Raw genomic sequence first — 27,722 nt, 5'->3', positions numbered from 1 at the left:
ACTCTCTCTCTCTCTCACTCTCTCTCTCACACACTCTCTCACTCTCTCTCTCTCTCTCTCTCTCACTCTCTCTCTCTCTCACACACACACCTTTCCCACATGCCTGTGCGACCTCACTACACCCTTGTCATCATCCCCCTGCACAGCAGCCTGGATGCCCGTCAATTCTTCCTGTGGGTGAGTTCTTTATTCGTTACCTCTCTATTCTCCTTTTTTCAAAATAAATCTCGGCTCCCTGATCTGTACGGAAGGTGGTTAAGTATCTCGCTCCTCTTTTGTCATGGGTAACTTTAATTGTGCCCCCCCTCCTCTCTCCCGCCTCACTCCCACCGAGCTGGGAGCTGATTCAAGGCGCGGAACGTTTGTTTGGCAGGGAGCGAGATTGTCGACAGCCAGCGAATGCCGCTGTGTGAGCTTTCCTATGGAGCTTCCGCACATACAGTCGGAGATTTTAGCAAAGGGGTGGCACGGGGACACAGTGGGTTAGCACTGCTGCCTCACAGCGCCAGGGACCCGGGTTCCATTCCCGGTGACACAGTGGGTTAGCACTGCTGTCTCACAGCGCCAGGGACCCGGGTTCCATTCCCAGTGACACAGTGGGTTAGCACTGCTGTCTCACAGCGCCAGGGACCCGGGTTCCATTCCCGGTGACACAGTGGGTTAGCACTGCTGCCTCACAGCGCCAGGGACCCGGGTTCCATTCCCGGTGACACAGTGGGTTAGCACTGCTGTCTCACAGCGCCAGGGACCCGGGTTCCATTCCCGGTGACACAGTGGGTTAGCACTGCTGTCTCACAGCGCCAGGGACCCGGGTTCCATTCCCGGTGACACAGTGGGTTAGCACTGCTGCCTCACAGTGCCAGGGACCCGGGTTCCATTCCCGGTGACACAGTGGGTTAGCGCTGCTGCCTCACAGCGCCAGGGACCCGGGTTCCATTCCCGGTGACACAGTGGGTTAGCGCTGCTGCCTCACAGCGCCAGGGACCAGGGTTCCATTCCCGGTGACGCAGTGGGTTAGCGCTGCTGCCTCACAGCGCCAGGGACCTGGGTTCCATTCCCGGTGACGCAGTGGGTTAGCACTGCTGCCTCACAGCGCCAGGGACCTGGGTTCCATTCCCGGTGACACAGTGGGTTAGCACTGCTGCCTCACAGCGCCAGGGACCCGGGTTCCATTCCCGGTGACACAGTGGGTTAGCACTGCTGCCTCACAGCGCCAGGGACCCGGGTTCCATTCCCAGTGACACAGTGGGTTAGCACTGCTGCCTCACAGCGCCAGGGACCCGGGTTCCATTCCCGGTGACACAGTGGGTTAGCACTGCTGCCTCACAGCACCAGGGACCCGGGTTCCATTCCCGGTGACACAGTGGGTTAGCGCTGCTGCCTCACAGCGCCAGGGACCCGGGTTCCATTCCCAGTGACACAGTGGGTTAGCGCTGCTGCCTCACAGCGCCAGGGACCCGGGTTCCATTCCCGGCTTGGGTCACTGTCTGTGTGGAGTTTGTACATTCTCCCCATGTCTGCATGGGTTCCTCTGGGTGCTCCAGTTTCCTCCAAAGACGTGCTGGTTAGGGTGCATTGGCCGCGCTAAATTCTCCCTCAGTGTACCCGAACAGGAGTGTGGTGACTAGGGGATTTTCACAGTAACTTCATTGCAGCGTTAATGTAAACTCTCTTGCGACACGAATAAATAAACTTTAATTTATTGTGCTCTTGGATGTGGGCGTCGCTGGACTGGGCCGGCATTTATTGCCCATCCTTAATTGCCCCTTGAGAAGGTGGTGGGTGAATCGCTGCCTTCCTGAACGCACTGCGGTCCCTGTGATTTTGCAACAATCAGTGACAGTTCCTGATTGAGACTGGCTTTATAATTCCAGATTTTATTAACTGGATTTGAATTCCACCAGCTGCTGTCTTCCCCCACCCCGAGCATTAGCCTGGGCCCCTGGATTATGAGATCAGTGACGTTACCCTCTCCGCTATCATAGCTTCACCTCTGAGGGGTGAACAACTTCCTCCTGCAACCCAGTGACACAGCGGGTTAGCACTGCTACCTCACAGAGCCAGGTTCAACCCCGGCTCGGGTCACTGTCTGTGTGGAGTCTGCACATTCTCCCCGTGTCTGCATGGGTTTCCTCCAGGTGCTCCGGTTTCCTCCCGCAGCCTGAAAGGCATGCTGGTTAGGGTGCATTGGCTGTGCTGAATTCTCCCTCAGTGTAACCCAAACAGGCGCCAGGGTGCAGCGACTAGAGGATTTTCACAGTAACTTCATTGCAGTGTTAACGTAAGCCTACTTGTGACAATAATAAATAAACCTTAAAACTTTAACTTTAAGGTGTGTAGGTTAGGGGGGATTGGCTGCGCTAAATTGTCCCTTAGTGTCCGAAGATGTGCAGGTTAGGGTGGATTGGCCATGCTAAATTGTCCCTTCGTGTCCAAAGATGTGCAGGTTAGGTGGATTGGCCATGCTAAATTGTCCCTTAGTGTCCAAAGATGTGTAGGTTAGGGTGGATTGGCTGTGCTAAATTGACCCTTAGTGTCCAAAGATGTGCAGGTTAGGGTGGATTGGCCATGCTAAATTGTCCCTTAGTGCCCAAAGATGTGTAGGTTAGGGTGGATTGGCCATGCTAAATTGTCCCTCAGTGTCCAAAGATGTGTAGGTTAGGGTGGATTGGCCATGCTAAATTGTCCCTCAGTGTCCAAAGATGTGTAGGTTAGGTGGATTGGCCATGCTAAATTGTCCCTCAGTGTCCAAAGATGTGTAGGTTAGGGTGGATTGGCCATGCTAAATTGTCCCTTAGTGCCCAAAGATGTGTAGGTTAGGGTGGATTGGCCATGCTAAATTGTCCCTTAGTGCCCAAAGATGTGCAGGTTAGGTGGATTGGCCATGCTAAACTGTCCCTCAGTGTCCAAAGATGTGTAGGTTAGGTGGATTGGCCATGCTAAATTGTCCCTCAGTGTCCAAAGATGTGTAGGTTAGGGTGGATTGGCCATGCTAAATTGTCCCTTAGTGTCCAAAGATGTGTAGGTTAGGGGGGATTGGCCATGCTAAATTGTCCCTTAGTGTCCAAAGATGTGTAGGTTAGGGTGGATTGGCCATGCTAAACTGTCCCTCAGTGTCCAAAGATGTGTAGGTTTGGGGGAATTAACGGGATAAATACCTGAAGTTATGGCCTTGGTGAGATGTCTGTTGGAGAATCAGTGCAGACACGATGGGCCGAATGGCCTCCTCCTGCTGCAGTGTGGGGAATCTACGATTCTATGTGTCAAAAGTGAGGTCGATGGCGCCGAACCTCTGTGCACAGTCGCTGAAATCGCTGGTCTGTTAAAGCCAGACTCTTCGATAATAACCACTGCCGGAGTGAAATTCAGCCGGATTTTGCCTGTTTGTGAAGCCATTGTTCGCGGGCTGCAGAGTGACTGCGCTCCCTTTCATCAGAGTCTCTCTCAAAGGCAATGTTATTGCACGAAGAACGCTATTTTAAACAGACACTAGGAAACGATGAGTCAGCAGTGTGGCATGGCAGTGGAAGGGACACTTTCCACATTAACAGGACTGCACGTGTAGGAGTACTCAGCTTTTTTACGTTGTGTCTGGTGGATCGAGCCTCCCTCCCAGCATCAAACCCACAGTTTGAGCCCCCTTCCGCCCTCTGTATCTATAACAAAAACTGGGTGACATTATTACCTCGCTTATCACACTGCTCGTTTTGCATTTCTATAGCAGCCTTCACCTCCCCAAGAAGCTCTCAAAGTGCCTCACAACCAATAATGGTTTGTTTTTGACGCACCTTTGGTATTATGATGTTGGAAACGTCCGTCTGCGAGCGACAGCTCCCACAGACAGTTTTGAGGTGTGTTCGTTGAGGGATGAATGTTGGCCAGGAAGCTGGAGGGAGCTCACTAGCTCCTCCTTGGGATCTCTTCTGTGCCCACCTGTGAGCAGAGATGCTCCCAGTTCAATCACAGATTTGCAGCACCGTGGGGGTGCAGGAGGAGGCTGTTCGGCCCGTTGTGACTGTACTGGCTCTCCAATCGAGCAGCGTGACTTGGTACCAGTTCTCTTGTCAAGGCCCCTCAACTGAAAGATGCGGTAGGTACACCCGCTGTGCTGTTAGGGAGGGACCTCCAGGATTGTGACCCAGTGACTGAAGGAGCAGCCGATATATTTCCAAGTCGGGATGGCGAGTGACTCGGAGGGGAACCTCCAGGTGGGGGTGTTCCCCAGGCATCTGCTGCCCTCGTCCTTCTAGATGGTGGTGAGTTTGGAAGGTGCTGCCTAAGGAGCCTTGGTGAGTCGCTGCGGGGCATCTTGTAGATGGTACACACGGCATTCAGTGTGCGTTGGGGGGTGGAGGGACTGAGTGTTTGTGGGTGACAAAAGAGCTGCTTTGTCCTGGATGGTGATAAGCTTCCTGCTTTCTGTCTAGTCCCACTGACCTGGACCATATCCCTCCACTCCCCTCTCATCCATGGACCCATCCAAGATTTTCTTAAATGTTGAAAGTGAGCCTGTTTTCACCACTTTATCCGGCAGCTTAATCCACCCTCCCACCACTCTGTGTGTGAAGAAGCCCCCCCCCCCCCACTAATATTCCCTATAAACTTTTCCCCCCTTCACCCTTAACCCATGCTCTCTAGTTTTTTTTCTCCCCTAGCCTCAGTGGGAAAAGCCTGCCTGCATTCACTCGATCTATACCCATCAGAATTTTACCACCATTACCATTTACCACCCAGTCAGACTCTAGTTTTACTGAGTGGGTGCCTGAGTGCGTGGGTGTGGCTCCCTCGTGGGCTTTGGGTTGGATTGCGTGAGGAATTTCTCAGTGGTGCGTTGGGGCGAATGGGATCAAAGGTTACGGGCGGAAAGCAAGATTAGGCTATTGAGTTGGACCATCAGCCACGATCGTGATGAATGGAGAAGCAGGCTCGAAGGGCCAAATGGCCTCCTCCTGCTCCTATCTTCTGTGTTTCTAAGTTACCAAGGCTCCAGTGAGACCCTCGCCACCTCCAACCACCTGTCATTCCTTCCTCCCACCGTTTCAACGATGCAGACAAGCAGATATCCACTGGTCATTATTGGCACTCTATTGCCTCAGAACAGGGACGTTGGGTGTCGTGGGCAAACCACGTCCACACCAGCTGATGTCTCCCACCACCCCCACCCCGTAACCCCCCCCAAATCCCCGTCTCGCCACCCCGAGAGGGATAACGTTGGGGGATTGTCACAGTAGGAGCGGTTTTGTTAATGTGTGCCCCTCACTGCTGGCATCTCTTTCAGCTGAAGCGGATGAAGGATCTGGAGCAGCAGCGGGATGCCCTGTGGCACGGGCTGGAGATGGTGGATCGGGCACGGGACTGGTACCGTCAGGAGATCCACAGCGTTAACCAGAGACTCAGACAAGGCAGCGAGGATTCGGGAGAGAACGTGAGCACCCTCTGGGAAAGGTTTGGTGTGGGTCTAGGGAGGGTTCATTGACTCGGGGAAAGGTGAAGACCTAGGCAACGACAGGAAGCTGACGTGCCAGCGAGGATCAAGGGGGGATAGGCTGAGAAAGATGGAGCGGAGTTGGAAGATCAGGCAATGATTCCCCTCCCCATCCCTTCACCCCACCCCACCGGATTGACAACTTATACCACCCTAGCAGGACAAGAAGGGCAGCAATGTTCCAAGGGGCTAAGGGGAGGACACGTTGGCATAGTGTTAAGCACTGCTGCCTTGCAGTGCTGGGGACCCGGATTTGATTCACGCCTTGGGTCACTGTCTGTACGGAGTCTGCACGTTCTCCTCGTGCCTGCGTAGGTTTCCTCCGGGTGCTCCAGTTTCCTCCCACAGTCCAAAAATTTGTAGTTTAGGTGGATTGGCCATGCTAAATTGTCCCTTAGTGTCCAAAGATGTGTAGGTTAGGGTGGATTGGCCATGCCAAATTGTCCCTTAGTGTCCAGAGATGTGCAGGTTAGGGTGGATTGGCCATGCTAAATTGCCCCTTAGTGTCCAAAGATGTGTAGGTTAAGATGGATTGGCCATGCTAAATTGCCCCTTAGTGTCCAAAGATGTGTAGGTTAGGGTGGATTGGCCATGCTAAATTGTCCCTTAGTGTCCAAAGATGTACAGGTTAGGGTGGATTGGCCATGCTAAATTGTCCCTTGGTGTCCAACGATGTGTAGGTTAGGGGGATTGGCCATGCTAAATTGTCCCTTAGTGTCCAAAGATGTGTAGGTTAGGTGGATTGGCCATGCTAAATTGTCCCTTAGTGTCCAAAGATGTACAGGTTAGGGTGGATTGGCCATGCTAAATTGTCCCTTGGTGTCCAACGATGTGTAGGTTAGGGGGATTGGCCATGCTAAATTGTCCCTTAGTGTCCAAAGATGTGTAGGTTAGGTGGATTGGCCATGCTAAATTGTCCCTTAGTGTCCAAAGATGTACAGGTTAGGGTGGATTGGCCATGCTAAATTGTCCCTTAGTGTCCAAAGATGTACAGGTTAGGGTGGATTGGCCATGCTAAATTGCCCCTTAGTGTCCAAAGATGTGCAGGTTAGGGGGATTAGTGGGGTAAATACATGGGGTTGGGATTGGCCTGTGTAAGATGCTCTGTCAGAGAGTCGGTGCAGATTCAATGGGCCAAATGGCCTCCTTCTGCATTGTGGGGATTCTATGATTCAATGAACACACGTTCCCCTTTAGATGAGGTGATGGTGTAGAGGTATTGTTACTGGGCTAGTAATTCAGAGGCCCAGGGTAACGTTCAAGGGAACCCGGATTCAAATCCCACCACAGCAGATGGTGAAATTTGAATTCAATAGAAATCTGGAATTAAGAGTCTACTGATGAATGTGAAACCATTGTCGATTGTCGGAAAAACCCATCTGGTTCACTAATGTCCTTTAGGGAAGGAAATCTGCCGTCCTTACCCAGTCTGGCCTACACGTGACTCCAGAGCAATGGGGTTGATTTCTAGATGGCCTCAGGGATGGGCAATAGGTGCTGGCACTGCCAGGGACGCCCACATCCCATGAATGAATGAAAGAACAAGTTATGCCCTCATCCTTGGAACTGTATCACTAAATTCCCTCCTTAAGTTATGCCTCAACTTGCTATGGTATTTCAAGGAAGTGGCTCTCACACCGTAAACCAGACCAACAACACCCATATCCCAGGAATAAATACTGGAACAATGATCTTATTGGATAATGCAACACCTTCAAGGAGCCACAAGGTCTCCATGAAAGCTTTAGATTGGCTAGGAGGGAGTTGAAGAGTGAGTTGAGAAGGGCTAAAAGAGGACATGAGAAGACTTTGGCTGATAGGATTAAGGAGAATCCTAAGGCGTTCTATAGGTATGTCAAGAACAGAAGGTTGGTCAGGGCAAGATTAGGGCCAGTTACAGACAGCAGGGGGAAGTTGTGTGTGGAACCGGAGGAGATTGGAGAAGTATTGAACCAATATTTCTCTTCGGTGTTCACGCAGGGGGACATGAATATAGCAGAGGAGGACATTGGGTTGCAGGGGTGTAAAATAGACAGTATTACGGTTGATAAAGGGGATGTGCTGGAAATTCTTGAGGGGCTGAAAATAGATAAGTCCCCTGGTCCGGATGGGATCTACCCTAGGATTCTCTGGGAGGCTAGAGAGGTGATTGCAGAGCCTCTGGCTCAGATCTTCAGGTCGTCATTGGTCTCTGGTGTAGTCCCGGAGGATTGGAGGATAGCGAATGTTGTCCCATTGTTTAAGAAGGGGAACAGAGACTTTGCCGGGAATTATAGACCGGTGAGTCTTACTTCTGTTGTGGGCAAGGTTTTAGAAAAAATTATTAGGGATAGGATTTATAGTTATTTGGAGTGTAATGAATTGATTAGAAATAGTCAGCATGGTTTTGTAGCGGGTAGGTCGTGCCTTACTAACCTTATTGAGTTTTTTGAGAAGGTGACCAAAGAGGTGGATGGGGGCAAGGCAGTTGACGTGGTATACATGGATTTTAGTAAGGCGTTCGATAAGGTTCACCATGGTAGGCTTCTGCAGAAAATGCAGATGTATGGGATTGTGGGTAATCTAGGAAGTTGGATCAGGAATTGGCTATCAGATAGGAGACAGAGGGTGGTGGTGGATGGTAAATATTCATCATGGAGTACAGTTACGAGTGGTGTGCCTCAGGGATCTGTTTTGGGGCCACTGTTGTTTGTAATTTTTATTAATGATCTGGATGAGGGTATAGTTGGGTGGATTAGTAAATTTGCTGATGACACCAAAGTTGGAGGTGTGGTAGATTGTGAGGAAGGGTGTCATAGTCTGCAGGGAGACTTAGATAGGTTGCAGAGCTGGGCCGAGAGGTGGCGGATGGAATTTAATGCGGAGAAGTGTGAGGTAATTCACTTTGGTAGGAGCAACAGATGTGTTGAGTATAGGGCTAACGGGAGGACTTTGAATAGTGTGGATGAACAGAGGGATCTAGGTGTATGTGTACATAGATCCCTGAAAGTTGGGAATCAAGTAGATAAGGTTGTTAAGAAGGCGTACGGTGTCTTGGCGTTTATTGGTAGGGGGATTGAATTTAGGAGTCGCAGTGTAATGTTGCAACTGTACACTACTCTAGTGCGGCCGCACTTGGAGTACTGTGTGCAGTTCTGGTCCCCGCATTACAAGAAGGATGTGGAGGCGTTGGAGAGGGTGCAGAGGAGGTTTACTAGGATGTTGCCTGGTATGGTGGGGAGGTCCTATGAGGAGAGACTGAGGGATTTAGGGTTGTTTTCGTTGGAAAGAAGGCGGCTAAGAGGGGATCTTATTGAAACATATAAGATGATTAGAGGTTTAGATAGGGTGGATAGTGATAGCCTTTTTCCTCGGATGGAGAAAGCTAGCACGAGGGGGCATGGCTTTAAATTAAGGGGGGGTAGCTACAGGACGGATGTCAGGGGTAGGTTCTTTACCCAGCGGGTGGTGAGTGATTGGAATGCCCTGCCTGCTGCAGTTGTAAATGCGTCTAGTTTGGGGGCGTTTAAGAGATCTCTGGATAGGTTTATGGACGAAAAGGGATTGGTATAGGCTAGTGGGTCATTGTTTTTGTAACTGGTCGGCGCAACATCGTGGGCCGAAGGGCCTGTTCTGCGCTGTAATGTTCTATGTTCTATGTTCTATGTTCTATGATCATATGTTCGGCTGGAGATTAAGAAATTGAACATACAATATATATATTTAGGAGTCGGGAGGTAATGCTGCAACTTTATAAGACCCTTATCAGACCCCACTTGGAGTACTGTGCGCAGTTCTGGTTGCCTCACTACAGGAAGGATGTGGAAGTTATTGAGAGGGTGCAGAGGAGATTTACAAGGATGTTGCCTGGATTGGGAGGCATGCCTTATGAGGATAGGTTGAGGGAGCTTGGTCTCTTCTCCCTGGAGAGACAAAGGATGAGAGATGACCTGATAGAGGTGTATAAGAGGTATTGATAGGGTGGATTCTCAGAGGCTATTTCCCAGGGCTGAAATGGTCGCTACGAGAGGGACACAGGTTTAAGGTGCTGGGGAGCAGGTACAGAGGAGATGTTAGGGGAAAGTTTTTCACTCAGAGGGTGGTGAGTGAGTGGAATTGGCTGCCATTGATGGTGGTGGAGGCGAACTTGCTGGGGTCTTTTCAAAGACTTCTGGATGAGTACGTGGGACTTAATAAGATAGAGGGTTAAGCCTAGTAGGTAGGGACATGTTTGGTGCAACTTGTGGGCCGAAGGGCCTGTTTGTGCTCTAGTTTTTCTATGTTCTATTTATTTATGTATATTTATACTTTTTTTTTCCATTATTCATCCCTGAGATGTTGAGAGGTTTAGCGGATTGATATGTGCAATGATGACCATTGGTACAAGCCCTGGATCTCCAGTGATGGTTAGGATTATATTCACTGGAGTTTAGAAGAGTGAGAGGGGATCTGATAGAAGCTTATAAAATTCTAACAGGGTTAGACAGGGTAGATTCAGAAAGAATGTTCCCCATGGTGGGGGAGATCCAGAACTAGGGGATCAGAGTTTGAGGATAAGGGGGAAACCTTTTAGAACTGAGCTGAGGAGAAATTTCTTCACCCAGAGGGTGGGGAATGTGTGGAATTCACTCCCACAGAAAGTAGTCGAGGCCAAAATGTTGTGTGATTTCAGGAAGAAATTAGATATAGATCTTGGGGTTAAAGGGATCGAGGGTTATGGGGGAAAGGGAGGGATCAGGATATTGAATTTGATGATCAGCCGTGGTCAGAATGAATGGCGGAGCAGCTCGAAGAGCTGAATGGCCTCATCCTGCTTCTAGTTTCGATGTTTCGATGAGTGGGTTGTCTAATGAGGGAAGGTTGGACAGATTGGGCTTGTTTCCACTAAAGTTTAGAAGAGTGAGGGGTGATCTGATTGAAGTTTATATAAGTTTCTGAACAGTCTTGACAAGATGGGTGTGTTTTCTCTCATGGGGGAGTTTGTAAGTATGGGCGCAATTTGAAAATTAGGGGACATTTTTTTTCACAACATTCTTTTGGGTGTCATGGTGGCACAGTGGGGTGGCACAGTGGGTTAGCACTGCTGCCTCACAGCGCCACGGACCCTGGTTCAATTCCCACCTTGGGTCACTGTGTGGAGTCTGCATGTTCGCCCCATGTCAGGGTGGGTTTCCTCTAGGTTCCTCCCACAGTCTGAAAGACGTGCTGGTTGGTTGCATTGGTCGTGCTAAATTGCTCCTTAGTGTCAGGGGGATTGGCAGGGTAAATATGTGGGGTTATGGGGATAGGGCCTGGATGGGATTGGTGTAGACTTGATGGGCTGAATAGCCTCCTTCTGCACTGTAGAGATTCAATGACAGCGATGAGGAGAATTTCTTTTCTCTCAGAGGGTTGTGCCTCTCTGCGTCAGAGTTTAGTGACGGTGGAGGTAGATGGATTCTTGTTAGGCAGGGGAAGGTTATTGAGGGGTAGGTTTGAACGTGGAATCTTTGAAACACCAGCAGATGATCATATTGAATGGGGGGGCAGGCTCAAGGGGCCAAATGGCCTACTCCTGCCCCTACTTCAGGAGTTGGTACGTTCGAGAGAGAGGGAACCGGGAGTACAAAAACTAATAGCTAACCATTAACGTGAGTTTTTTATCCATAACGTTTCAGGAACGTTCTCCCACGTCACACCCGAAACATGTGTCTCTTCTTCAGGACAAGATCCAACACGTCAACTACTGCCTCTCCGATTTCATCGCCAGCGCGGAGAGGGTTAGTTCCTTTTCCATTGTCTCCTTATCCCTGCCTAAGGAAAGAAATAAAACAAACTTGTATTTCCAAAGTGCCCCTCGCAACCTCAGTTCATCCCAAAGCATTTCACAGCCAAACAAGTACTTTCAAAGTGTCTTCGTTATTGTGACATTTTGATTTGATTTATTATTGTCACATGTCTTGGGATACAGTGAACAGTATCGTTTCTTGCACACTATATAGACAGAGCATACCGTTCATAGAGAAGGAAAGGAGAGGGTGCAGAATATAGTGTTACAGTCATAGCGAGGGTGTAGAGAAAGATCAACTTAATGCGAGGTAGGTCCATTCAAAAGTCTGACAGCAGCGGGGAAGAAGCTGTTCTTGAGTCAGTTGGTACGTGACCTCAGACTTTTGTATCTTTTTCCCGACGGAAGAAAGTAGAAGAAAGAATGTCCGGGGAAAATGTAACTGGTTTGATCAGTAAGTTTGCGGACAACACATAGGTTGGTGGATTTGCGGATAGCGATGAGGACCATCAGAGGATACAGCAGGATATAGATCAGTTGGAGAGATGGCAGATGGAGTTTAATCCAGTCAAATGTGAGGTAATGCATTTTGGAAAGTCTAATACAGATGGGAAATATACAGAAAATGGCAGAACCCTTCAGAGTATTGATAGGCAGAGGGATCTGGGTGTACAGGTACACAGGTCACAAAGTGGCAATGCAGTTGGAGAAGGTAGTCAAAAAGGCATACGGCATGCTCGCCTTCATCGGCTGGGGCATTGAGTTTAAAAATTGGCAAGTCATGTTGCAGCTTTATAGAACCTTAGTGAGGCCGCACTTGGAATATAGTGTTCAATTCTGGTTGCCACATTGCCAGAAGGATGTGGAGGCTTTGGAGAGGGTACAGGAAAGATTTACCAGGATGTTGCCCTGGTATGGAGGGTATTAGCTATGAGGAGAGGTTGGAGAAACTTGGTTTGTTCTCACTGGAATAACGGAGGTTGAGGGGAGACCTGATAGAAGTCTACAAGATTATGAGAGGCACGGACAGAGTGGATAGTCAGAAGCTTTTTCCCCCAGGGTGGAAGAGTCAATTACTCGGGGGGGCACAGGTTTAAGGTGCGAGGGGCAAGGTTTAAAGGAGATGTACGAGGCAAGATTTTTACCCAGAGGGTGGTGGGTGCCTGGAACTCGCTGCTGGGGGAAGGTAGCGGAAGTGGATACGGTAGTGACTTTTAAGGGGCATCTTGGCAAGTACATGAATAGGATGGAATAGAGGGATATGGTCCCCGGAAGCTTAAGGGTTTTAGTTCAGTGGGGCAGCATGGTTGGTGCAGGCTTGGAGGGCCGAAGGGCCTGTTCCTGTGCTGGAATTTTCTTTGTTCTTTGTTCTTTGTGTGGGGTCCTTGATTATGCCGGCTGCTTTTCCGAGGCAGCAGGAAGTGTAGATGGAGTCGATGGATGGGAGACTGGTTTGTGTGATGGATTGGGTCTCATTCAAAACTCTTTGTAGTTTCTTGTGGTCTTGGGTAACACTCCAAAAATCATTGTTAGATAAATTATCATCTATTTGGGTGAGGTTGGTGGAGGGAAATGTTGCTTGGGACACCAGGGAGATTTCCCCGCTCCTCCTCAAAACAGTTCAATGGGACACTCGTGAGGAGTCAGGTGGGGCCTTGGTTTAACATTGCAAAGAAAAGATGGTACCTCTGACAGTGCTGCACTCTCTCAGTCCTGGGAGTGTTGACCTGAATCTTGTGTTCAGGATTTGGGAGTATGACGTGAACTTTCTGATTCCGAGGCAAGAGTGCTAACCATTGAACAATGGCTGACCAATTGAAGTCGATCTACCTGCTTTGGCTTGGCAGTTAACTGTGCCCTGGTACACTCCATGGCAATGTCCCCACCACATAGCACCCATGCTCTAACCAAATCGGAGCGCTCTTCTCACGGGCTATCAACTGTTGTTTACTCTTGCATAGAATCCCTGCAATGCAGAAGAGGCCATTCAGCATCGTACCCAGATCCTCACCCTATCCCATTACCCAACACAGGAGCCATGGCCAATCCACCCTAACCTGCACACCTTTGGACACGAAGGCACAATTTAGCATGGCCAATCCATGTGACTGCACATCGTCGCGTTAAGTTGATCTTTCTCTTCTACATCCTACCTATTATTGTAACACTACATTCTGCACTGTCTCCTTTCCTTCTCTATGAACGGTATGCTTTGTCTGTATAGTGTGCAAGAAACAATACTTTGCGCTGTTTGTTAATACATGTGACAGTAATAAATCAAATCAAATCTTTGGACTCTAAGGGACAATTTAGCATGGCCAATCCCCCTAACCTGCACATCTTTGGACTGTGGGGGGAGCATCTGGAGGAAACACATGCAGACATGGGGAGAATGTGCACTCTCCACGCAGACAGTGACATAAGAAATAGGAGCAGGAGTAGGCCATCCAGCCCTTCGAGCCTGCCCCGCCATTCAATAAGATCATGGCTGATCTGTCGCTGCTCAGTTCCACTTTCCCGCCCTCTCCCCATAACCCTTAATCCCCTCGCTTATCAAAAACCCATCAACCCGCGTCTTAAAAATATTTAGCGAGGTAGCCTCCACCACTTCAACGGGCAGAGAATTCCAGAGATTCACCACCCTTTGAGTGAAGAAGTTCCTCCTCAACTCCGTTCTAAACCGCCCCCCCTTTATCTTGAGGCTGTGCCCCCTAGTCCTACTGTCCTTTCTGAGCGGGAAGAGTCTTTCCACCTCTATCCTATCCATCCCATTCATCATCTTATACGTCTCAATGAGATCTCCCCTCATTCTTCTAAACTCTAACGAGTACAAGCCCAGTTTATTCAGCCTCTCCTCACAGCTCAACCCCCTCAACTCCGGTATCAGCCTAGTAAACCTCCTCTGCACTCCCCCCAAGGCCAAAATATCTTTGCGCAGGTGCGGCGCCCAAAACTGCACACAGTACTCCAGCTGCGGCCTCACCAATGCCCTATACAGCCGCAGCAAGACCTCCCTACTTTTATATTCAATCCCCCTCGCTATGAAGGCCAGCATCCCATTCGCCTTCCTGACCACCTGCTGTACCTGCAGGCTGGGTTTTTGCGACTCATGCACAAGGACCCCGAGGTCCCTCTGCACCGTCGCCTGCTGCAGTTTTTCGCCACGTAAGTAATAGTCCTTCCTACCATTCTTCCTACCAAAGTGGACCACCTCGCACTTGCCAACATTAAATTCCATTTGCCATTTCCTGGCCCATTCGCCCAGCCTATCTAGATCCTTCTGCAGACTCTCCACGCCCTCCGCACAATTTGCCGTTCCCCCAACCTTGGTGTTGGAACCCGGGTCCCTGGTGCTGTGAGGCAGCAGTGCTAACCAAATCTGAGATTTGTTATTCCTGTGACTCTGTCCTGATGAGAGTCGGACAAATTATCCTTTACCCCTGGGCTTGGAATCAGACTGGGAATGTGGATTCCCTCGGAGACTTCCCCCTACTGCTTCCAGAGCTTTGAGAATGTCGATTTGCTCCAGGAAATAGTTCCAGTGCCAGGATGCCATGTAGCTGTGCGGGGGCACCAGGGGGAGAGCAGTGAGTTAGCAGCCTTTGCATCTGCTCATATTAATCCCTTCTGTAGTGCCCAGGTGGCCTTCACTATTTAACCTGATCCAACAGCCTAATCTCCTGTTCCGGAAAGATTAAAAATAAGGGCAAACTGTGCTGTGGCCAAGAATCACAGTGAGTATATTGTGTGGAACAGCAGACAGGACTGTTAACCAGAGCACCACCAATATTTAACCCACGACCATCACCACAGAAACAAATCATCTGATTAACATCTCATCTGAGTGCAAGCTGACTACAGCTCTCCCCCTACAGAAGGAGGCCTTTCAGTCCATCGAGTTTTCGATTTGACATGACTTATTGTGTAAGAAGTCTCACAACGTCAAATTATAAAGGCCAACAGGTTCATTTGGAATCACGAGCTTTCGGAGCGCTGCTCCTTCCTCAGGGGAGCGGAGAGATGGCGAAGAGAGAGCCCACCCCACCACTCTCCTGAAGGATTGTCGCTCCGGAAGCTCATGATTCCAAATAAAGCTGTTGGATTTAACCTGGAGTTGTGCCCACCCCAATCCAACACTGGCATCTCCACACCATGACTTATTATTGTTGCATGTTCTGGGAGTACAGTGAAAAGTATTATTTCTTGCGCACGATGCAGACAAAACATACTGTTCATAGAGTACATAGGGGAGAAGAAAAGGAGAGAGTGCAGCATGTAATGTTACAGTCACAGCGAGGGTGTGGAGAAAGATCAACTTAATGCGAGGTAGGTCCATTCAAAAGTCTGACAGCAGCAGGGAAGAAGCTGTTCTTGAGTTGTTCGGTACGGGACCTCAGACTTTTGTATCTTTTTCCCGACGGAAGAAGGTGGAAGAGAGAATGTCCGGGATGCTGGCTGCTTTGCCGAGGCAGTGGGAAGTGTAGACGGAGTCAATGGATGGGAGGCTGGTTTGCGTGATGGACTGGGCTACATTCACAACGTGTTGTAGTTCCTTGTGGTCTTGGGCAGAACCCATACCAAACTGTGAAACATCCGTAATGTTTCCTAGATCCTCTTTTCTTCAGCAATGCTTATGTTCTTGAATTAATCAATTCATGTTTAATTATATTAATTATATTGTATTGATGTTCAGTTACAAGGGAGGCCCAAACCATTCGATGGAAATGTTAAAGAGATTATTATTAATCGTAAACCACAGGTTGGTTCCTCATGGCCTGAACACTCACTGTTTGTTCCAGGTGTTGCTGCCTCACTACCCCACTGAACACCCCGAAGGTGAACATCTGTCAAGCAGTAAGAACAGGAGACTCCAGCAACGGACCCTGAACGCACTGAAACAACAGAATTATCTGCTGACCAAGGTAGGATGTGTCCATGGACCGTTCATTATCAACATCTCAAAAGAAACAATGAGCGTTAGAATCCTTACAGTACAGGAGGCCATTCAGCCCATCGAGCCTGCACTGACAACAATCGGACCCAGGCCCTATCCCCATAACCCCATGGATTTACCCTGCTAATCCCCCAGGCAATAAGGGGCAATTTAGCACGGCCAATCCCCCTAACCTGCACATCTTTAGAAATCCATCCAGACCAATATGTTATTTTCTAACACACTCACACTTGCTCTCACACTCTCACACATACACACATTCACACATACACACATTCACACATTCACACATTCACACATTCACACATACACACATTCACACATACACACATTCACACATACACACATACACACATACACACATACACACATACACACATTCGCACTCTCGCACTCGCACTCACGCACACATTCATGCACACATTCACACACACACGCACATACACGCACACATTCACACACTCTCTCACACACGCACACATTCACACACTCTCTCACACACGCACACATTCACACACTCTCTCACACACGCACACATTCACACACTCTCTCACACACGCACACATTCACACACTCTCTCACACACGCACACATTCACACACTCTCTCACACACGCACACATTCACACACTCTCTCACACACGCACACATTCACACACACTCTCACACACGCACACATTCACACACTCTCTCACACACGCACACATTCACACACTCTCTCACACACGCACACATTCACACACTCTCTCACACACGCACACATTCACACACTCTCTCACACACGCACACATTCACACACTCTCTCACTCACGCACACATTCACACACTCTCTCACTCACACACACATTCACACACTCTCTCACTCACACACACATTCACACACTCTCTCACACGCACACATTCACACACTCTCTCACACACACACATTCACACACTCTCTCACTCACACACACACACACTCACACACACTATTCCACATGCTATCTAAGAAGGATTTTGTATCACTTTACACTCTCATCCTCCAGTTACAAAGACTAACATTCCATTAGCCTTTTTTTGTGTGTGTTACGATAACACGTTAGTGATCCACGCTCACAGACATTGAGTTGTCTTTACAGCCTGTAGTTGTTCGTCACTTAAAAATGACTGGGATCCATCCTGTTTGGCTCAGACTAGCTGGTGTCACATTTAAGCTGCTTTACAATCTATCTGGCCCTGTTTCTCCGGCTTACTGTGAATCTGTCAATGCCGTTCTCTGTAATTCTCCGCCCCTCTCTACACGCTTCACCGTCCCATCAATTCCCATGTCAGTAACAAATTCGGAATTCGCATATCCCTGTCTTCCGGCTACAAAAGTTTTGGTTAAAGCACATTCCAGGTCATTGGAACACACACACGGCAGTAAATATTCTCCCCTCCTCCCTCCCTCCCACTCACTCCCTCCCTCGCACTCACTCACTCCCTCAATCCTCTTGAAGCCCGCTGATACTCCACATTATTGGAATGCATTGAAAGGGCAGTGGGAGCAGATTTAACAGTAACGTCACATCAGAGTTTTTTTTGTGAGTGACACAGTGGGTTAGCACTGCTGCCTCACAGCGCCAGGGACCCGGGTTCCATTCCCGGTGACACAGTGGGTTAGCACTGCTGCCTCACAGTGCCAGGGACCCGGGTTCCATTCCCGGTGACACAGTGGGTTAGCGCTGCTGCCTCACAGCGCCAGGGACCCGGGTTCCATTCCCGGTGACACAGTGGGTTAGCACTGCTGTCTCACAGCGCCAGGGACCCGGGTTCCATTCCCGGTGACACAGTGGGTTAGCACTGCTGTCTCACAGCACCAGGAACCCGGGTTCCATTCCCGGTGACACAGTGGGTTAGCACTGCTGCCTCACAGCGCCAGGGACCCGGGTTCCATTCCCGGTGACACAGTGGGTTAGCACTGCTGTCTCACAGCGCCAGGGACCCGGGTTCCATTCCCGGTGACACAGTGGGTTAGCACTGCTGTCTCACAGCACCAGGAACCCGGGTTCCATTCCCGGTGACACAGTGGGTTAGCACTGCTGCCTCACAGCGCCAGGGACCCGGGTTCCATTCCCGGTGACACAGTGGGTTAGCGCTGCTGCCTCACAGCGCCAGGGACCCGGGTTCCATTCCCGGTGACACAGTGGGTTAGGTTGGACAAACTTGGTTTGTTTTCACTCGAGTGTCGGAGGCGGAGAGGCGATCTGATAGAAGTTTACAAAATGATGAGGGGCATGGAGAGTCGGAGTCTTTGCCCCAGGGTCAAAATATCAAATTACCAGGGGACAGAGGTTTAAGGGAAAAAGGGGAAAGTTTAAAGGAGATGTGAGAGGCAAGTTTTACAGGGTGGCAAGTGCCTAGAATGCGGTGCCAGAGGAGATGGTAGAAGCAGGTACCAGAGCAATGTTTAAGAGGCATCTTGACAGATACATGGATGGACGGTGAATAGAGAGACATGGACTGCATAGAGCAAAAAGGTGTTTAGTTTAGTGTCAATACAGGCTTGGTGGGCCGAAGGGCCTGTTCCTGTGCTGTTGTTAATATCACTACACCGCTGTTCTTTGATCTAATACTACTGTTTCCTCTGAGAGTTCTGGCTGTCTGCCCAGTTACATCTGGATGTGGAAATGCAAGATGAACAATGATTTTGATTTGATTTATTATTGTCCTGTGTATTGGGATAGAGCGAAAAGTATTGTTTCTTGTGAGCAAAACAGACAAAGCATACCGTTCATAGAGAACATAAGAACATAAGAAATAGGAGCAGGAGTAGGCCATCTAGCCCTTCGAGCCTGCCCCGCCATTCAATAAGATCATGGCTGATCTGTCGTGGCTCAGTTCCACATTCCCGCCCTCTCCCCATAACCCTTAATCCCCTCTCTTATCAAGAACCCATCAACCCGCTTCTTAAAAATATTTAGCGAGGCAGCCTCCACCACTTCAACGGGCAGAGAATTCCAGAGATTCACCACCCTTTGAGTGAAGAAGTTCCTCCTCAACTCCGTTCTAAACCACCCCCCCCTTTATCTTGAGGCTGTGCCCCCTAGTCCTACTGTCTTTTTTGAGCGAAGGAAATCAGAGAGTGCAGAATGCAGTGTTACAACCATAGTTAGGGTGTAGAGAAAGATCAGCTTAATGTGAGGTCGGTCCATTCAAAAGTCTGACAGCAGCAGGGAAGAAGCTGTTCTTGAGTCGGTCGGTACGGGACCTCAGACTTTTGTATCTTTTTCCCGGTGGGAGAGAGAATGTCCGGGGTGCGTGGGGTCCTTAATTATGCCGGCTGATTTTCCTGAGGCAGCGTAGGCAGTCTGAATGGATGGGAGGCTGGTTTCCAGAATCCCTAGACTGCAGAGGAGGCCATTCAGCCCATCACATCTGCGCGGACAACAATCCACCTCAGGCCCTATCTCCATAACCCCACACATTTACCCAACTAATCCCCCTGGCACTAAGGGGCAATTTAGCATGGCAAATCAACCTAACTGGGCATCTTTGGAGTGTGGGAGGAAACCAGAGGAAACCCACACAGATATGGGGAGAATGTGCAAACTCCACACAGACAGTGATCCAAGCCAGGAATGGAACCCGGGGTCCCTGGCGCTGTGAGGCAGCAGCGCTAACCCACTGTGTCACCGGGAATGGAACCCGGGTCCCTGGCGCCGTGAGGCAGCAGCGCTAACCCACTGTGTCACCGGGAATGGAACCCGGGTCCCTGGCGCCGTGAGGCAGCAGCGCTAACCCACTGTGTCACCGGGAATGGAACCCGGGTCCCTGGCGCCGTGAGGCAGCAGCGCTAACCCACTGTGTCACCGGGAATGGAACCCGGGTCCCTGGCGCCGTGAGGCAGCAGCGCTAACCCACTGTGTCACCGGGAATGGAACCCGGGTCCCTGGCGCCGTGAGGCAGCAGCGCTAACCCACTGTGTCACCGGGAATGGAACCCGGGTCCCTGGCGCCGTGAGGCAGCAGCGCTAACCCACTGTGTCACCGGGAATGGAACCCGGGTCCCTGGCGCCGTGAGGCAGCAGCGCTAACCCACTGTGTCACCGGGAATGGAACCCGGGTCCCTGTCGCCGTGAGGCAGCAGCGCTAACCCACTGTGTCACCGGGAATGGAACCCGGGTCCCTGGCGCCGTGAGACAGCAGCGCTAACCCACTGTGTCACCGGGAATGGAACCCGGGTCCCTGGCGCCGTGAGGCAGCAGCGCTAACCCACTGTGTCACCGGGAATGGAACCCGGGTCCCTGGCGCCGTGAGGCAGCAGCGCTAACCCACTGTGTCACCGGGAATGGAACCCGGGTCCCTGGCGCCGTGAGGCAGCAGTGCTAACCCACTGTGTCACCGGGAATGGAACCCGGGTCCCTGACACTGTGAGGCAGCAGCGCTAACCCACTGTGTCACCGGGAATGGAATCCGGGTCCCTGGCGCCGTGAGGCAGCAGTGCTAACCCACTGTGTCACCGGGAATGGAACCCGGGTCCCTGGCGCTGTGAGACAGCAGTGCTAACCCACTGTGTCACCGTGATGTACTGGGCTACGTTCACGCCCCTTTGTAGTTTCTTGTGTTCTTGGTTGCGGGAGCCAGAGCGAGGTGAATGATGCAGGGTTGATGCTTGTTGTCTCTCAGGAGGTGTCGAGGAGGAGCCAGTGGATCACACGGCTGGAACAGGAGAAGGCAGTCCTCATCAAACAGCTGTTGGAAGCTCAGTTTGAAAGCCACACCCAATCCAACTGGGACAACTCCGTCTTTGTGTAGGGTGGCCAGTCACGCCGCTGGTCACCATGACTGCTGTCCCTCAATTTTCCCAGCTCCCCCTCGTGTCTCAGCCAAAATGTCCACACGTCAAGAGTTTCATAAAAGAGTTGGGGAACGGTTACACCATCGGAGGCCATTCAGCCCATCGTGTCCGTGTAGTCCCCTGAAGAGCGCATCGAGAGGACGTTTGATGGAGGTGTTCAGAGTCTTTTGGGATGAGGTTGGGGAGGAGACGGGGTGCGAGGGTCAGCTCAGAGTGCGGGGGGAGGTGGGGTGCCAGGGTCAGGTCAGAGCGCAGAGGGAGGTACCATTCCGATGGCGGAAGGGTCAAGAACCACAGCGATTGGCAAAAGAAGCTGGGGCGGCAGGAGGAGAAAACATTTTTTTTGCACGGTGAGTGGTTAGGATCTAGAGAGACAACATCCTGGCGATAATATTGCTATTAATCCAGAAACACAACCCGGGACCCGGGTTCGAAACTCACCACCGTTGGCTGGTGGAAGTTGAATTCAAGTTAAAAATATCCCGAATTGGGAATCTGCTGGTGACCGATAACCATTGTCGGAAAAACCCATCCGGTTCCCTTTAGAGAAGGAAATCTGCCGTCCTTACCCTGGTCTGGCCTACATGTGACTCCAGAGCCACACAGCAATGTGGTTGACTCTCAACTGTCCTCCAAGGGGCAACTAGAGATGGGCAATAAATGCTGGCCCAGCGACGCCCATGTACCATGACGGAGGGGGTGGAGAGGGGAGGGGGAGTGCTCGAGCCAACTTGCTCTTGCAGAGAGCCAGCATGGGCGTGATGGGCCCAATAGCCTCCAGTGTTCTGACCATTCTAAGCGCGATGGTTCTGGGGCGCCTGTGATTAAATCTCTTCTTCATTGTCTCGTCTCTCAAGGGTAACAGCCTGAGTTTTGGAGTTTAGAAGAACGAGAGGCGATCTTATTGAGACGTATCGGATTCTCGGGGGGTTTGACAGGGTCGATGCTGAGAGATTGTTTCCCCGTGTGGGAGAGTCTGGGAGCAGAGGGCAGCATCTCAGAGTAAGGGAGGGGGTGGCCCATTGAAGACAGAGCCGAGGAGGAGTTTCTTCTCTGAGAGGGGAGGGAATCTGTGGAATTCTTTCCGGCAGAGAGCTGGAGAGGCTGGGTCACTGAGTGTGTTCAAGGCTGAGACAGACAGATTGTTGATCAGTAAGGGAATCGAGGGGTTTGGGGATAAGGTGGGAAAGTGGGAGCTGAGGATTGTCACATCGGATCGGTCACAATCTCATTGAATGGTGAAGCAGACTCGATGGGCCGAATGGCCTACTCTAACGTCTTATGGATGAGGTGGTGATAGCAGATCGTCTGACTGGCTCTCACCAGAGCTCACCTGGAATGGGACTGTACCCATCCATCCTGCTCGTGCCCAGTCAGAACATTGCTTGCCAGCGAGCCACCGCAGGAGCCTGAGGTGGCCGAGAGCTTGGTTGACGAGGTGGGTTGGTAAGAAGCGTCCAAGAGGAAGCAAGTGACGGAGGGAGATAGAGAGGGGGAGGCGGGGGAGGGGTTGAGGGAGGGAAGTCTAGAGCCTGAGGGACCAAGGCAGGGAATGAAGGCAGGGCCACCAGCAAGGGATTGAGGGATGTTGCTGGAGAGTGGAATTGGAGGGGTGTTTTGAGGAAGGTTGCGGGGCCTGAGGTGCTCACAGAGGGAGGGAGGGGGAGAGAGGAGTTGCAAGGCCATGAACTTGGTCCTCACACAATCCTTAAATATCGAGGACAATTTTGAAGAGGTGTGACTATCCAACTTGGAGACCATTCCATTGGGTGCAGTGAAGAGTAGCAGCGATTATGGGAAAGGTCCCCATTCAGAAAGACCGCTGGGTCAAACTTCGAGACGTCTTTAAGGCTCCCCGAGTCCAGAGTTTAAGAAACAAACCATAGTGAACACCAGTGGCAACAATCTTCATTGAAGAGATGGAGACTTAAGGATGATTTAAAATGTCTCAAATGCAATGTTGCCGTTTCAATGTCACTCTCCAATAAAGGCTCCTGTTTTTCTATCTTGCCTGGTTCTCGATGCCTTTCTTGATGATGGGTTGGGGAAGCTGGGTCACTTTGATCTCGAAAGAATATGACTAAACTAGGAGTGTAGAGAAGATTTACTAGGATGCTCCCGGGACTTGATGGATTGAGTTATAAGGAGAGGCTGGATAGACTGGGACTTTTTTCTCTGGAGTGTAGGAGGCTGAGGGGTGATCTTATAGAGGTCTATAAAATAATGAGGGGCACAGATCAGCTAGATAGTCAATATCTTTTCCCAAAGGTAGGGGAGTCTAAAACTAGAGGGCATAGGTTTAAGGTGAGAGGGGAGAGATACAAAAGGGCAATTTTTTCACACAGAGGGTGGTGTCTGGAACAAGCTGCCAGAGGCAGTAGTAGAGGTGGGTACAATTTTGTCTTTTAAAAAGCATTTAGACAATTACATGGGTGTAGAGGGATATGGGCTAAACACAGGCAATTGGGATTAGCTTTGTGGTAAAAATGGGCAGCATGGATAAGTTGGGCCGAAGGGCCTATTTCCATGCTGTAAACCTCAATAACACACTGTACAGGAGTCACCAGGATCGTGTGGAAAAGATTTTTCTTTAAATATACATTCTTCCATGGGCGCTGGTGAGGACACTGCCCCTAACTGCCCTTGAGAAGGTGATGGGTGTGGTGCCTTCTTGAATCTGTAGTCCATGAGGTGTAGGTACACCATCAGTGCTGTTAGGGAGGGAGCATGAGGAGCTTAACCCAGCCACAATGAAGGAAGAGCCAATATAATTCCAAGTTGGAATGACTTGGAGGGGATCCTCCAAATGGGTGGTGTTCCCAGGTATCTGCTGCCCTCGTCCTTCTAGATGGTAGCGGTTATGGGTTTGGAGGATGCGGTTGAAGGAGTCTTGGTGAGTTGCTGCAGTGCATCTTGTAGGCCAGCGGTGGGCAAACTATGACCCATGGGTTTCCTCCAGGTGCCCTGGTTTCCTCTCATTTCAAAGATGTGTAGGTTAGGGTGGATTGGCCGTGCTAAATTGTCCCTTAGTGTCCAAAGATGTGTAGGTTAGGGGGTTTGGCCATGCTAAATTGTCCCTTAGTGTCCAAAGATGTGTAGGTTAGGGGGTTTGGCCATGCTAAATTGCCCCTTAGTGTCTCAAGGTGCACAGGTTAGATGGATTGGTCATGCTAAATTGTCCCTTAGTGTCCAAAGATGCACAGAGTAGATTGGTTGGCCATGGTTAAGCACTGGGCTAACAGGGATCGGGCCTGGCCTCTTTCAGAGGGTCAGTACTGACTCAATGGGCTGAATGGACTGCAGGGATTCTCTGATTCTAATCAGGACTGGGCAACAAAATGCCCAGTGACACCCACATCCCGTGGCAGCAAAAAAAAAGGGCCAAATGGCCTCCTCTCATTGCTGTTCATCTATCCAGCTCCGTCCTATCATTCCCACACCTCCCAGGACAGGGAAAGCTGGAACGGGCAGGCGTTGTCACTGTGAAGGATGGTGGCAGGATGAGTGTTGGCTCGGACACTGGAAGTGTGGTCCTCCTCCGTCACAGTAAAGTCTTTCACATTCCACCCCCCTCCCGGTGGGAGAGGGCAGGCTGTGGGGCCCTGGAGTGGGACAATAACTCTCCCGCAAGCCAGCACCGCAGACACTGTGGCACCCCCTCAGTACATCACACAGCCTGCAGCCAGACTTGGTAACTTTCATGGAACATAGAGTCCCTACAGTGCAGGAGGCCATTTGGCCCATCAAACCTGTGCCAGCAGCAATCCCACTCAGCCTGATATCTGTAGCACCCCCACCACTAAGAGGCAATTTAGCACGGCCAACACATCCTAACCAGCATGTCATTCGGACTGTGGGAGGAAACCGGAGCACCCAAAGGAAACCCATGCAGACACAGGGAGAATGTGCAAACAGTCACCCAAGCCGGGAATGGAACCCGGGTCCCTGGCGCTGTGAGGCAGCAGTGCTAACCCACTGTGTCACCGGGAATGGAACCCGGGTCCCTGGCGCTGTGAGACAGCAGTGCTAACCCACTGTGTCACCGGGAATGGAACCCGGGTCCCTGGCGCTGTGAAGCAGCAGTGCTGACCCGCTGTGTCACCGGGAATGGAACCCGGGTCCCTGGCGCTGTGAGGCAGCAGCGCTAACCCACTGTGTCACCGGGAATGGAACCCGGGTCCCTGGCGCTGTGAGACAGCAGCGCTGACCCACTGTGTCACCGGGAATGGAACCCGGGTCCCTGGGACTGTGAGGCAGCAGTGCTAACCCACTGTGTCACCGGGAATGGAACCCGGGTCCCTGGCGCTGTGAGGCAGCAGCGCTAACCCACTGTGTCACCGGGAATGGAACCCGGGTCCCTGGCACTGTGAGACAGCAGTGCTAACCCACTGTGTCACCGGGAATGGAACTCGGGTCCCTGGCGCAGTGAGGCAGCAGTGCTAACCCACTGTGTCACCGGGAATGGAACCCGGGTCCCTGGCGCTGTGAGGCAGCAGCGCTAACCCACTGTGTCACCGGGAATGGAACCCGGGTCCCTGGCACTGTGAGACAGCAGTGCTAACCCACTGTGTCACCGGGAATGGAACTCGGGTCCCTGGCGCAGTGAGGCAGCAGTGCTAACCCACTGTGTCACCGGGAATGGAACTCGGGTCCCTGGCGCTGTGAGACAGCAGTGCTAACCCACTGTGTCACCGGGAATGGAACCCGGGTCCCTGGCACTGTGAGACAGCAGTGCTAACCCACTGTGTCACCGGGAATGGAACTCGGGTCCCTGGCGCAGTGAGGCAGCAGTGCTAACCCACTGTGTCACCAGGAATGGAACTCGGGTCCCTGGCGCAGTGAGGCAGCGTGCTAACCCACTGTGCTGCTTACGGGAGAAGGCAGTTAAGCAAGTCAGATTTACAGGCTGCATTGCTGAGTCCTGTGGTACTTATCTATAAACCCCATCTGCTTCCCCCCAGGCTGTTTAAAGCTGGTCCCTCCCTCTCTCTTTCTCTCTAATACGTTGCCTTTTATATATAGCGCACACACATACTTCCCTTTGAGAGAATGGCGAATAGACTTCTATTACAATTATAATCAGAAGCCGAGCCACACAGACTGTACGTCTGATATCTGAGAGATTACAGGCTTTATATGATTCCGACAGAATTAGGTTATCCTCATTTCCCACGGACACACAACCCCACAGATCTATAATAAGAGCTTGTATACTAAGTTGCTGGCTAACAGAATGGCTGCAATGTTCCTGTCATAAATACATCATTGTTGTAAACGCGAGGCGCTGTGAGAGTACAAACTGAGAGGCTAAATATAACCTGGATCCTGGCTCACACTTCCTCCCAGTTACTGTTTCAAAGTTTATTTATTTGTGTCACAAGTAGGCGTACACTAACACTGCAATGAAATTACAGTGGCAGTGGGTCAGACACTGTCCTTTCCCCCCTCTGGGACTGGGTGGGACAGTGGGTCAAACACTGTCCTTTCCCCCCTTCTGGGATTGGGTGGGACAGTGGGTCAAACACTGTCCTTTCCCCCCCTCTGGGACTGGGTGGGACAGTGGGTCAGACACTGTCCTTTCCCCCTCTGGGACTGGGTGGGACAGTGGGTCAGACACTGTCCTTTCCCCCTCTGGGACTGGGTGGGTCAGACACTGTCCTTTCCCCCTCTGGGACTGAGTGGGTCAGACACTGTCCTTTCCCCCTCTGGGACTGAGTGGGACAGACACTGTCCTTTCCCCCTCTGGGACAGTGGGACAGACACTGTCCTTTCCCCCCTCCTCTGGGACAGTGGGACAGACACTGTCCTTTCCCCCTCTGGGACTGGGTGGGACAGTGGGTCAGACACTGTCCTTTCCCCCTGTGGGACTGGGTGGGACAGACACTGTCCTTTCCCCCTCTGGGACTGAGTGGGACAGACACTGTCCTTTCCCCCTCTGGGACAGTGGGACAGACACTGTCCTTTCCCCCTCTGGGACAGTGGGACAGACACTGTCCTTTCCCCCCTCCTCTGGGACAGTGGGACAGACACTGTCCTTTCCCCCTCTGGGACTGGGTGGGACAGTGGGTCAGACACTGTCCTTTCCCCCTCTGGGACTGGGTGGGACAGACACTGTCCTTTCCCCCTCTGGGACTGAGTGGGACAGACACTGTCCTTTCCCCCTCTGGGACAGTGGGACAGACACTGTCCTTTCCTGTTCCTTTTGGCTTCAAACATTAAGATCGAAACAGGAAGAATTGAAAAAGAGTAAGGCTTCCTAATGAAACAATAAACTTTATTCAAACACTGTCACTCCGACAGTTGTGAGCAGATAACTATTATAAACTGTGTGGAGATGGAGAGGAGGGGAGGAGGTTGAAGGGGAGAGGAGCTGAAAGCTGGAGAGGAGTGAAACAGGGTTGGAGTTCTGAGATCGATACCTCCGGAGCAGGGGCAGGGTGAAAGCACAGCAGAGAAAGGCCACAGCGCGATAGATACAGCTCGCAATCCCAAGCTAGCATTGCCCAGGCGCTGAACACCCGACATCGGACAGCCCCACTGCCTGAGAGCGCCCGAGGATAATCCCATCTCGTCACTGATCCCGGCAAGATTAAACAGCGTGCGGCTCGACCACGACCCAACTACAGGCTCAGACACCCCCACCCTCCGAGATTCACCCGCCACAAGGCTTCTCCCTCATTCCCTGTCCCCGGAACGTTAGCCGGCAGGTAGGGCTGTGAA

General features: G+C 51.1%; 1 protein-coding gene across 1 annotated transcript; it reads left to right on the top strand.

Moving 5' to 3' along the window:
* The first annotated feature begins 77 nt into the window (after positions 1-77).
* LOC145337260 (suppressor APC domain-containing protein 2-like) lies at positions 78-23,017 on the top strand. Its single transcript, XM_080182051.1, has 5 exons — positions 78-177; positions 5,279-5,425; positions 11,122-11,223; positions 16,031-16,153; positions 20,831-23,017. Exons 1-5 carry the CDS (start codon positions 100-102, stop codon positions 20,957-20,959), a joined length of 579 nt encoding a protein of 192 aa, XP_080038177.1. The 5' UTR covers positions 78-99; the 3' UTR covers positions 20,960-23,017.
* Positions 23,018-27,722: the final 4,705 nt, after the last annotated feature.

This window comes from Carcharhinus amblyrhynchos, unplaced genomic scaffold (assembly GCF_965287045.1).
Source record: "Carcharhinus amblyrhynchos unplaced genomic scaffold, sCarAmb.v2.hapA scaffold_45, whole genome shotgun sequence".
In the NCBI taxonomy this organism is placed as follows: Eukaryota; Metazoa; Chordata; class Chondrichthyes; order Carcharhiniformes; family Carcharhinidae; genus Carcharhinus; species Carcharhinus amblyrhynchos.
This window is presented reverse-complemented; position numbering and strand designations above follow the sequence as displayed.

What these genes read in the sequence shown, in the direction of transcription:
- LOC145337260 (XM_080182051.1), top strand. Translation starts at nt 100, where the DNA reads ATGCCTGTGCGACCTCACTACACCCTTGTCATCATCCCCCTGCACAGC. An exon ending in CCCGTCAATTCTTCCTGTGG is followed by an intron (nt 178 to 5,278) that starts GTGAGTTCTTTA and finishes CATCTCTTTCAG; the next exon opens with CTGAAGCGGATGAAGGATCT. An exon ending in TCATCGCCAGCGCGGAGAGG is followed by an intron (nt 11,224 to 16,030) that starts GTTAGTTCCTTT and finishes TGTTTGTTCCAG; the next exon opens with GTGTTGCTGCCTCACTACCC.